Below are 12015 nucleotides of genomic sequence, written 5' to 3' on the forward strand. Positions count from 1 at the left end.
TCTTCAACGGGTGCTGCGTTCCGGCACACTGGCACATATGGCGATTGGACGGGACCGCCCTCGTGAGCCGTTCTGCCTTGCCCGTTTCCGCGTGGGCTGGATCCAAGCCAGCCCTGGAAGGGCTCCATGCCAATGCATATGCACAATGCAGAATTGCAAAACGCGATTCGAATGGCTGGTCAGGGCGGGGGGGAATACCTCACTCCGTACATACAATAAACCTCGGTAAGCCACTATTGGTCGAAAGGGGAGGGAGGAGGGAGTGTCCTTCGTTATTATATTTAGCAACAAACGCCATAAGCACAGGTGTGGATGGATGGATGGATGGATAGATGGACGGCGGCCATTGTCCGGACCAGAGAAACGGCTGGTCGTGGGGGAGGAGGAAAAAGATGAGGCTCCAGTTTCTATGATGATGATGATGATGATGATGATGATGATGATGATGATGATGATGATGATGATGATGATGATAGCAGTGACCCTGATTATCTACTCGTATTTGCATGGAGATGCCACGATTATTGATGGTGATGGACGTGGGCGAAGGAAAGACGAAGAAGGGATGATTGGGGGTGCTCTGCTCGTGTAAAGGTTCTGCCTACCTACTGTAGATGCAAGCACCACGGCCGAGCGAACGAGCCACGATATAATGATGACACAAAGAGCCTATAGGCAGTACGCAGTATTAATTAGGAGATAATAATGGCTTGCGAGTACGAACAGGTAAATTAGAGAAATCAAGGGCATCATCTTGGCAGAAGACGGAGGGAGGGAGAGACAGACCTGGACTGGTGGAAGAAGTCCAATAATCCCCTGTGCCGTCCGCCTCTCATGAGGTCTGTTTATGTTACGACGTATTACAGGGGACGGATGTGATATCTTCTTCTGTTATTTACTTGCTATTTACTTGCTGTGACTGTCTCTCTGGGCCGTGGACTCTATCTCTCTCTCGGAGATAGCCAAATCCAAGGTCCACCCAGTTCCAACCCCAGGCACGACCATCCGAAGTCCAGGGTCCGGGGTGGAGCGTAGCGTGAGATCCCAATACTTCGTGAGTGTGTGCCTGCATGATTGGTACGCGGTCTTTGTTAAGGGGCCTGTTGTTAGCTCCCGAGGGCTCAGGACGAAAAGGGGTTAAGGGTTGCGTGAGTGGGTGGGTGTGCTGGCTGGCTGGCTGGCTGGCTGGCTGGCTGGCTATATTTGGATTTGAACACATACCACTGGTTGCTTGGTGCTGGTGAAGCCCACTTGCGAGTAATATAATTCCAAATACCCCTAGGCTTCCGCATGTGGAAGGTGTGATGCTGCGCATAGACAAGAAGATCAGCCTACGTACGGTATGTACTACGCCTGTTACGAGATTACGAGGTCGTCGCCGGGTGTGATGCCAGCATCCCCATTTTCTAACGAGGGCTGTCTTCGGACAGGGCGAACTTGCAACGTCCGTGTTTCCCGGCGAGGCAACGGCAATGGCTAAGGCAAGGCCAAAGTGAATGGATGGATTGCACGGACGAGCAGCATACCGACCTTCCTACCCTAGGTTGGTATGCCACATGGCTAAGTAGCTAGCTTGTTTGCTTGCTTGCTCGGCCAGCGAGCAGGCTATGCGAGGATGCAGGCTCCATCTCCACGGCCGGCGGGCAGGCAGGGACAGAGAGGCGTATCGAGTGTGGGAGACAGGGAAGTGAATGAACGAATGAATAGACACGGGGAGCAAACCCCGGCTTCACACTATACCTGAAGCACGGTCAGCGGCGGTGTTCGGTGTTTCGTATGAGATGACGAATTGACGCGTCCTCGGACGATCGATTTGTTCGATCGACAACTTCGGATAGAGAGGTAAAGGCCCGGGGGCAAGGCTCGAAAGAGGACATGTTACTCCTGCTCAATGGGGGATAGAATACGGACTGGTCGTCGTGGTAGTCGCTGAAACGGAACCGCAGTCGCAAGTCGATGCCCGAACGGGTGCCTCGTGGTGGGGACGGGTGTTTTGAAACATGAACATGGCTTGTTGGGTAGGCAGGGAAGAGTGAGCGAGTGACCGGCTAGCTGGTTGGACAAGGGAGAGGGTTTTGAAAAAGACGGATAGGGCCATTACTCGTCCAGGCAGCAACCAGCCTCGTAGGATCATTTAGCTTTTTCGTCGGGTAGTCAACATTTATTTTTATCCCCTTCCCCCCTTCCCTGAGCACGAGGTGAGATGTGGTTAAGCGTGGGAAAGGGATTCGGGAGCCCCGCCCTCGAGCAGGGTTGTGGAAATGATGAGCGTTTGGGATTCATGATCGATATGTATCCGATAGGACATGGGCCGATGGGGCAACGGGGGGGGAATCAAACGGCATGTCGTGCCGTTGTTGTCATCCCCCTGCCCTGGCCACTTCGGTAATATCCTTGCAAGGCTTTGGGCTAATCCGAGTTGGGGGAGGTGACGAGGAGCAAGAACATAGGTAGGCATTGAAACAACGAACAAAGGGAGGTCATGGGGAGTCGACGGGATCAGATCAGACGTGAGACGAACCCGCCGCAGCCGTAGCAGCAAGAGGTCATGACAGGAGGACGCGCAGCCAACACGAAGGAAGGAGACCTGACCCGAGGTCATGTCAGCCTGTACGGAGCGGCCGTGTGGGCGTGCAAGACCACATGCACACCGTAATGAGAAGTACCTGGTAACGCAGTAAGCTGCTGTGATACGGTATGGTACTCCGTACTGTCGTCGCAAAAAGCGGCGGCAGGAAGCCAGATGCCCACACATGGAAAGCCTTGCAGGACATTGAGCCAGGTTCAGGCTCTCCATTCCTCGAGTGCTGGCATGAAACAAAGGTTTTCCTCGCACGTTGTATGGCAGTGACGGTTCTTCCGAACCCGGTACGGCGAGCTTGTAGGGAGCAAATGGAGGCAGTAAGGAAGATCCTAGCTCCAAGCAAGATCAAGACATACCTAGTGTTCAAAAGACAAGGACGCATGAGAGCAAGAGATGTATGTCCTCGCCGGTGGCCCGGCACGTGAAGTTCAGAGGTGGCATGTAGCCTGATATTGACCATTGTAGCGAACAGCAGCCACTCCAACAAGATCAATCCAACGAGCCCGAGACAGAACGCAACAGCAGTCGACTCCCAAAGAACGTCTCTTGTGGATGAAATCATTCCTCGACACGTTGGCCAGTCGGTCCCATACTTCTTCCCACTTCCGCGTGTAAGGGGAGGACGAGCGCAGCCACAGCGACTGATTCTCTCCAGCAACATCTCTATCATCTGAGTCAGCAGAAGTCCTGCGTTCATGAGACATATGGACCAAGAGTGGATATTTCAAGAAGATGCAGAAGTGACTCGTATAGAAACCTTCATGAGTCAGCAGGGTAAGAGCATTCATTGAGTATATCAGCTGTTCAAATCAACCACTGGCCTTCATCGCGGTGCCGTCGGTGGCTGGACTCTCCAGGTGCATTTGGGATTTCACTTCTCGTCCAAATCGGTCGAGCAAGTTAGATCCTTCCACGCTTCAAGACCATTGATGGTCTCCTCACACTTGGCCTTGATCATTCTGTAGGCATCTGGTCCGAGCACCAACCGCATTGGGATTTCCCTTCCTGTCTCTCCAGTCAGGACGCTGATCAGAACCGCGACGCCCTTCTTGATGTCGCCAGGCTGTTTGTTGTCATATTCATCCATTAACTGCTCCCCCTTTCGCACCGCCGTGCCTTCGTAATCGGCAATCGCGTTCCCTCGCTTGAGCTTGTTGCCGGCGCTGAGAAAGTTGGAACGGAAATATCCAGGTTCGACGGTGCAGACCTTGATATTGAAGTCTGCCAGCTCAAAGTAAAGAGTTTCGGAGATACCACTGACCGCCCACTTGGAAGAGCAGTAAAGTCCCGCGCCTGCGACACCTCGCCAAGCACCGACACTGGAGAAGTTGGCCACAACTCCTGAGCGTTGCGCCCGCATGTACGGTACAATGGCCCGGGTAGTGTTCAACAGCCCAAACACATTGGTGGCGAATTGTGCTTGAGTTTCTTCCGGACTTCACTGAATAAGTATCCCTCTGGAAGCAAAGAGAGCAAAGAGAGACTTACGTGAGTTCCTCGAGTCCTCCAACTTGGTTGTAACCTGCGTTGTTGATCAGATAGTCAAATCTCCCGTAGACTTGATGTGCCTGTTCGGCTGTCTTCTTGAGATCGTCCAGGGGTGCAGTGACATCCCAGTTCATTGTCGTGGCGCCAGCGGCCTTGATGTCGTCAAGCTTGCTGGCATTGCGAGCGGTGGCGATGACTCTGTCACCGCGTCTCAACGCACCAAGTGCGAGCTCTCGACCGAATCCACTGCTGCAGCCAGTGATAAACCAGACCTTGGAGCTTGTCATGATTCTTGAAACGCTATCGAGCCTTGATTGAGGTCACAGAAATCCGTAGTTGTTGACAGCCTGACAGAGACTGGCTTATGTGTAACCGATCGTTCTTGCGCGATGCTTGGGCGTTGCACATTGACACAGGTTGACTGCGTGAAGACAAATATATCATGGAGCTGATGTCCATGCATGTTCGGCTTTTAGAACTCACCGTTCGTCTGTCTATGCCATAGCCAAGAGAAAAGCGGCCGATGGAGGCAACGGAATAATTCGACACATCTGAACATTGCCTGATCATGATGTTGGCCAAGGCCTCACAATTTCTCAGTCATCCAGCCAAAGACCAGAGAAGCACGGAATGCAGCACGGAATGCAGTACGGAATGTCACTCGAGGATGACAAAGAGCGGTATCGCGCTCTTGGCCAGGGGTCATTGCGAGAAAGATCCCACAAAGGGATGACCTTCGTGTGCGGCCGCTACGTCCGCTCAGCGCCGTGCTCGCGACAACCCCATGCCATTTAATATCCCAGCGTCGGTCAGCAGGGCCCCTGAACAGTCAACCGAGCCAAGGCGAGGACCAGCTGCCAAGCATCCCACAATGCCTGATCAGCTTGAGAACTCATCTCATAGCTGGCCGGAGAGAACAATCCCCGGAAACGTCTCCCTTCAAACGTGTCGGTAGGTCAAAAGAGCTCGAGCCTTCGGGCGAGCCGCATGGACGAAGCCAAGATAGGAGGGCAGAAGGCAAGCTGGCGGCCCTCTCTAGGGCTGGTGACTGGTTCACTGTTGTATTGAAGCAGACAACCATTTCGCAGTCTGCCAAAACAGAACAAAGCCATGGACAGAGGTGAGATTTACGCCTAAAGATTTCAAGTGCTATTCCGTAGGGACGACTGGGCGCAAGCGAGGGATGGATTGCAATACGGGCATTTTCCCCGCTGCGGTGGGTGCGGGAGACGCTGTCCCTTTTGCATTGGAGAAATTTTCACCGTCTTCTATCCTTTTTGCCAACGTTGACTTCAGCTTAGCCCAAAAGGAAGCCACCCACGACAAACAATCAATGACTATTCTTCGTCGTCGAGCTCCTCGGTTTCGGCGGTGGCCGCGGCCTGTTTGCCTTCGGAGCCCGAAATAACTTTGGTCTTGACCGCAGGCTCATCCTCTTCTTGCTCTTGCTCGTCAGCGTCGTCTTCGGGAGCATCCTCGCCATTTTCCTCTTCCTCCTCGTCCTCTTCGTCTTCCCCATCTTCCTCTTCAGCATCTGTAGGCTTGGACTTCTTGGGTGGAGGTAAGGCTTCGGCTTCGGCCTTGCGCTTTTTGGGAGGGGGAGCTACGTCAACAAGTCGGTTAGCGATCAAATTGAAGACAGGAGCAAAGCCTACTTCGGGCCCAAGGTGAGGCCAGGACTTACCTTGTTCTTCCTCCTCCTCCTCATCTTCTAGTTCTTCCTCTTCCTCTTCGTCATCCTCATCTCCATCCTCATCATCCTCGTCGTCGTCTTCTTCATATCTGCCCAGGACGCAATCATCAGCACCATCATTTGTCTGAGACGATGCCAGCAAAGTACGTGGCGCAGGAATAAGGGCAAGAGCAGGGATAGAGAAATGATGCATGCCTGGCGGTGACTTGGCCCGCGCACAATGCTCAAGCCAGAGGCGGCATTGAGACAGTGAAAGAGGCTTCAAACGGTCGGTTCCACCTCCTAGTGGCAGGAGTTCAAACAGAAGCAATCAAGAAATGAGGGTAAACAAGCTGAGACTTACTCTTCTTCCTCCTCCTCGTCGTCGGGAAGCTCAAGCACTTCCTCTTCTTCCTCGCTAGGTCGGCTTCTGGTGGGCGCCATGGTGTAGATGATGTTTGGATGGGACTTGTGGGTGAAGCAAGATGGAATGACAGTAAGGAGAGATGGAAAAAGGGTAGGATTACGAGCGAAAGCAAGCTGTGGGCGGAAATAAAGAAGAGGGAGAAGAGAAGCGTGGTCGAGGTAGGGGGTGAGCGTACGGAATACGGCTGAGAAACTTGGGAGTCCTCTGGGGGGAAGCTGTGGGCAAACGTCAGGGCCCAGAGTCCATGTCCCAGGTTTGCACTAGTCAGCAGCTCAGGGGAGTGAACAGAGGGGAGAGGAGAGAAAAACGGGGGATTCGGGGGGTGGGAAAAGAGAGAGCCCGAAGTGTGCGCATCATAGTGCATAGAGAGGTTCGGCCCAGTGGTTGGCGTGCCGCTTGACCTTGCTTGACAAAGAGGAAGCTCCAGAAGGCTGGAGGGAGAGAGGAGAAGAGGAGATGCCAGAGAGAAAGTGGGAGAGAGCTGGGAAGTGCGAGGAGGCAGAGAGCAGAGGGCAGAGAGCGAGGGGCGAGGGGCGAGGGGAGCAGGTGGGCTCAGAGCTTCTGTGGGTAATTGGGAGCTCGAGCGAGCAGGGAGGTTGGGGAAGCGCTGCGCCTGCGGCTCTCCATTACCGCGTAGGGCCACCCCTAAGCTTCGGAAGTTCCTGATGGGCAAACCCGCCCTGTCACTTTCTTCCTGAGCTCCATCATTGGCGCCAAGCCTGAGCAGGACCCATGCCCCGGAATAAAGAAATCGCGATCCCGTCCTGCAGCTCCCCTTTTGGGGTCTCTCTTGGTGTTTGGTCTCGCTTCATTTTACTCAACCTCCCTTCAGCTCAACGTCATCGTGCCTCGCCGGACCGACCGAAATCATCGGCGCCCCATACTCTCTTGTCTCAAGTGCTTGCGTGGATACGGTCTCCAGATGAAAAAAAAAGCAACAAAACAAAAAATCCATGACATTATCGTGCTTCCATTTGTGTCAAGTTGATGCCGGTGAGTTGTGGACACTGTGGAGGGGGAAAAGAGAAGAGCAACCTCAAGATGACCTGTCGTCCTTTTGCCTATCCTGCACCCCAACAATTGCATTTGAGCCCGCGCAACTGCATTTTCCAGCTCCCACAGCAGCCCCAGTGTGACAGAGGATGATAACAGCATGGCCAGAACCATGCCTCTGCTTGGGTCAAGGTGTCACGGTGCAACCGCTCGGGGGTTTTCTGCCTTTCCTGTGTATACCTCTTCCCGATGCACTGTCATCCACCCATCACGTTTGCTGAGCCTACAAACACCACCAGCACTGCCGCGAATGCTGTGGTGGACATAAAGACATCGGCTCGCCTCTGAGCAATCACATTCATCACCAATGAGAACACCAGGCTCATCATGCTGATTGCAACCAGGCGTGCCGCCATGCTTTTCACACTGAACAACACCAGGATTGACAGCGCCGGAATCACGGCTGACAACAGCATACATATCGTATTTCCAACCTGCACCAACGTTTCTGGCCTGTACTCCCACGTCCGCTCAAACGCCTTCTCCGCCATGGACCGGTGAAGCTTATATCCTACTACCCGGTGATATAGCGGCACCACCCTTTCACTCAGAAAGTTGGCCAGAGCATCTTTGCTTCCAATGTTTTCGCTCAGCGTCAACAGGTCTTGCTCAATGCTCGCATCGCGGAAGATGCCCGCTTCCACTCCGTACAAGAACTGGTCGCCACCACTTTCTTCGTCATACCACTGCCTGCGGAGCTCGAGATTGTCTTTTCGCGGTTGCTGCAACGCGTTGATTCTTGCTGTTCTCAATAGAGCTCGATCTGCCCCACTGTGTCAGCGACCTGTTCTCAATCATTGCCTCGAGAGCCACGCTTCCTACAATACTGGTCCACCAGGGTCCTTGACCGCTCAAAGATCCGACGTATGTCCTCTTCGGACATGCTTTCCGGATTGTCGATCCAGATCCGGTCGAAGCTGTTCAGCCCCGGTATCCTTCTCACCTCGTTGATCACCACTTCGAGATGTTGCAGTTCGGCTTGCATGTGCAGTATATTCTCCAGGTTCATGCTGGAGAATTTTCTGAAGGCTTCGATGTTTCGATGGCTAGCCATCATTGCTGCCAAAGCCCCGTAGCCTGTCATTTTCGTAACGCAACGATCTTGTCGGCGGTTTCCGAGAAGGGTGATGGAGATCAGGGGTATGTCTTCTGTGGGAGGACAGCGGGCGGATGTCTGCTTATAATGAGGACTCACAGACCACCTTGTCCGACACAGCCGCGACTCCTCATCAGTGGGGCGCTCGTCGAAGGGCTTTTACCTGCATCGCTGCCCAAGAGGCATTGGCACGCTCCGAGTAGCCGCCTTTCAGCGTACACCGACGGGAAGCTTCCAATAGGAGAACGAGTGGGCAATGCCACACTCTCTGCACAAGTGCTCCATTCAGTTTTTGTCCCCGCAACCAATGCATATTGCGAGCCTGGCTGTCCCTGCGTGCGGAAACTACGTGGAGATCGCCTGTGCTGCCAGTCCTACATACGTGGCGATGACCTCCGAAGCACGTGCTCTTTTCCTACAGCCCACTCATCAAGCGTTTCCGGCTTGGTTTGCTATGTACATCATGAGGTATGTCCACCCTGGTCTACAGTTCAGGAGTTCCTGAGTATCTGGACATTTGTAAATTTGAGATAAGGCTTGCACCGCAACAGTTGCCCATCGGAAGTCTGACAAGGTCTCGGGCTCCTTCAGCGCGGCAAAAGCGCGTGCTGCAACTTCCCTTACCGAGTGTCGTCCCGAAATAGTTACTCGTGCTTCCGTTGGCAATCGTCGATTCAGTCTCTATCATTCTCCAAAGCACGGTGCTACTGTTGCAAAGACACGCCGCCTGTCGTGACACTGACCCACGATATTGGGAGGTACTCCCGAGCACTCCCAGACTGGCCCTTGCTTTGCACATGGAATAAGTCTGGTTTTGTCATTGTCAGGAAGTCGACATGTCTCAAGAAAATCGGAGGCCCACAGCTGCAGCCCTGTATGCGGGATAAGGGTTCTCGTCGTGTTTGGAGGAGTTTGTCACATGTTGCCATATTGCAGCTCGCCCGAAGGACGGGCCCGACCCTGTACAACGACAGGATCCAAGCAGAGAGATCATGCCATTCTCAAAGTGGCTTGACTGCCACTTGGTGTTATTTAAGACGGCAGACATTGTCTGTCTCTGCTATTGCTCTTTTCAGCGCGCTGGTGGCTTCCGACCTGTGTCCATTTGCACAACGTGAATGTACCGCGGACTTTGAGACGGCCGGAGGGGAAACGGCAGAAAAGGGCCTTTACCAGTATGAGGAGACCTCCGCTTGGCCCAGTCGAAACATTACTGACTTTGTGGATGACAGGATGGTCCGAGTCAGTCGGATGAAGCATTCGACCACAAGAACGTCCACTTTACTGCCCGTCGTTCTGCCTTCAAAGGCCATGGCCAAAAAGCCCTTTTTTGACCGGCTTCGAGGTTCTATCATTGAGCGCCCATTCCAAGAAAAGACCGAAGAGCCGAACAGGAGTGGACCGCCGAGATGCCCGGGAAAAGTCATGCTGATGGAAGAAAGAAGGAGGCGCCTCAATCTCTTCGTAGTCCTCATGTTCATCCACCTTGAGCCGAAGAATGCGAGGTCATCAGGTCATCGTCAGTCGACGACCACTCCGCGGCGTGTGCTGTTGGACACCGGTGCAGATTTCAACCTGATTTCTGATGAGGCTCACACTGAGCTCAACTTGAACAAACAGCCATACAATGGTCGTGTGCATTCTATTGGTGGATACACCGAGCTCAGCAGCACCGTCATCCTTCAGTGGCATTTCCGGAGTTACGGTTCCGGGACGGGCCAGAGCTCGCCGTCCTATCGTGCGCCGTTTTATGTTTTGCCACCAGAATCCGAAGCAAAGTTTGACTGTATCCTCGGCCGACCATGGATCGAGGAGAACTGGAATGAATTCATCGCTTTGGTCGAGCTCAACCGAAGAAAGGAGACGGCAGGATAGGAAAATCCGGAAAGGACGGCGGAGTTTTGTGAAGTGTATCGCACTCGCACCGGGGCATCGAATCAATCCCCTCACAATCAAAAGCACACCAACCGGGTCAAGGGCGCGGGCAGATGTTCAACCCATGAAGGGAATATTATCATGAATGTACCACCAAAAGATGAGACACAGACGTTAATTTCTGGGAAAGGACCTCCTCGCCGTGGATTTCTGAGGTCAAACGGTATGACAAGATCCCCCCAAATCTGGATTCGGACCGAGGGAGGCGTTTGGGTGACGGGCTTCTGAAGACAGATTTGTTACACAGCTGGTTGGGTAAAAGTTCAAAGTCACCAAAACATTGCGAAAAGGCCAAAGACGTTAATTTTGTACGGATATGGTCATCTGGACGTCGCGGAAGCTCGCCACTGCGGTTCCGAGGAGGAATTCTTCAGTCTGGTATCTACACAAGCTCTTGTTCAACCTGTCAATTATTTCCCTGTGGCTTTTTCTCAGCCTTCGCATGCTCAAGTGACAAATCTAGCGCTCACGGTCACCCCCGACCGCCCCAGGTGACCAGCACGCCGGAGTGCAGCAAAATGTCATCACTGGGAAAGTCTTCGGTCGACAGGGATGTATCGTCGGCAGACGGTGTACATGAACAAATCCTCTCGCGGATATATGAAAGGCGAAGTGTCCTCCAATACCGACCTGCCAACACACGGGCATTTCAATCTGGGCTTGGGCACGAAGTCTGTCTTATCGTTTCGCAGTATCAGTTGCTGGCCTTGTCGCCCTGTCCTCGCCTCACTGTTCGGCCACCCGTCCTGTTTGAGGCATGGCCACAAGGCGAAATCGCCCGATCTCGAACGCTCTTATGCAGGAGTCGCATCAGCTTGAGTCTTCATATCGCTCGTGGCAAGCTCGTCGTCCGCAATTGTTTCGTCCATCTGACAGGACTTCTTCACCAATGGTACGGTCTTCGTCGTTGACTAACTTGACGCTATTTAGCATGCTTGCTGATATTGGGCAATAGGCTTCGAACGCGACAGTGTGTATCTTTGTCATCGCGGAGGGCCAGGAACATCCCGTCAAGCTGCGCCATGCCCTCCACGACAGCGTGTTGTCGAAGAGCATCATCTCCAAGAGCAAAGCGGTTGCCACCCGTGGCGCCATTCGGCCACATACCCCGACCAGCTTGACCGATCATACCGGAACAAGTCACACGTCCACTTCTACCATTTCCCTTCGGTGGTACTACGATGACGGCACTCAGACTTTTCCCGAGACATTCTACATCGTGGACAAAATCCTGGCCAATGAGACGGAAAGCCATCGCGCAGAAGGAGGAGACCACCACTGGGACGCGATCCTCCGCAGCACCGTCGAGCCACCGTCTGCCGCCCTCAGCCCTCAGGTCAACCCGATATGCGCTGCACCGCCGGGGGTCGATCCTCGACGCGAGCGGGAGAGAAAAGAGCGGGCGGAGACGAACCAGCAGAAGTTTGAGAGAGAGAAGGAATTGCAGGCCAAGAAGATTCGAGATGCGTTCGCTCTGAGGCAGGCTGGCCCGGGAAAGCGAGGGTGAAGATGAGGGTCAATCCCTCTATCAGCTGCCAATGACAGCACCTTGACGACTAGGAATGATTGGATGAGAAAAGATGCACTTTTCTACACGGAACCCGGATGCATAGTGTCCTTTGACGAAGCTGGCAAAATCTAGGGCGTTTCCCTTCCCCTTCTTCTTCTTTGCAATGATGATTTAGCGTGTGATATTATCATTCATTCCTTTTCCTTTTCCTTTTCCATCCAGTCCTTTTGAGATTTGACCAAACAGACAG

General features: G+C 53.4%; 5 protein-coding genes across 5 annotated transcripts; 2 read left to right on the forward strand and 3 right to left on the reverse strand.

Annotated features, from left to right (window-relative positions):
* Window positions 1-3455: 3455 nt before the first annotated feature.
* Window positions 3456-4359, reverse strand: AYL99_06707 (hypothetical protein; the record flags this gene model as incomplete). The annotated part of the gene is made up of 2 exons (XM_018838216.1): window positions 3456-4020; window positions 4073-4359. 2 exons carry the CDS (start codon window positions 4357-4359, stop codon window positions 3456-3458), a joined length of 852 nt encoding a protein of 283 aa, XP_018692776.1.
* A 1050-nt stretch (window positions 4360-5409) lies between these two features.
* On the reverse strand, window positions 5410-6188 carry AYL99_06708 (hypothetical protein; the record flags this gene model as incomplete). The annotated part of the gene is made up of 3 exons (XM_018838217.1): window positions 5410-5675; window positions 5757-5854; window positions 6109-6188. The coding sequence occupies 3 exons, from the start codon at window positions 6186-6188 to the stop codon at window positions 5410-5412; spliced, it is 444 nt and encodes a 147-aa protein (XP_018692777.1).
* A 1233-nt stretch (window positions 6189-7421) lies between these two features.
* Window positions 7422-8308, reverse strand: AYL99_06709 (hypothetical protein; the record flags this gene model as incomplete). Its single annotated transcript, XM_018838218.1, has 2 exons — window positions 7422-7987; window positions 8047-8308. The coding sequence occupies 2 exons, from the start codon at window positions 8306-8308 to the stop codon at window positions 7422-7424; spliced, it is 828 nt and encodes a 275-aa protein (XP_018692778.1).
* A 1245-nt stretch (window positions 8309-9553) lies between these two features.
* Window positions 9554-10195, forward strand: AYL99_06710 (hypothetical protein; the record flags this gene model as incomplete). The annotated part of the gene is made up of 1 exon (XM_018838219.1): window positions 9554-10195. One exon carries the CDS (start codon window positions 9554-9556, stop codon window positions 10193-10195), a length of 642 nt encoding a protein of 213 aa, XP_018692779.1.
* Window positions 10196-11144: 949 nt separating this feature from the next.
* AYL99_06711 (hypothetical protein) lies at window positions 11145-11762 on the forward strand (the record flags this gene model as incomplete). Its single annotated transcript, XM_018838220.1, has 2 exons — window positions 11145-11147; window positions 11211-11762. 2 exons carry the CDS (start codon window positions 11145-11147, stop codon window positions 11760-11762), a joined length of 555 nt encoding a protein of 184 aa, XP_018692780.1.
* Window positions 11763-12015: the final 253 nt, after the last annotated feature.

This window comes from Fonsecaea erecta (genome assembly GCF_001651985.1).
Source record: "Fonsecaea erecta strain CBS 125763 chromosome Unknown Scaff5, whole genome shotgun sequence".
Taxonomy (NCBI): Eukaryota; Fungi; Ascomycota; class Eurotiomycetes; order Chaetothyriales; family Herpotrichiellaceae; genus Fonsecaea; species Fonsecaea erecta.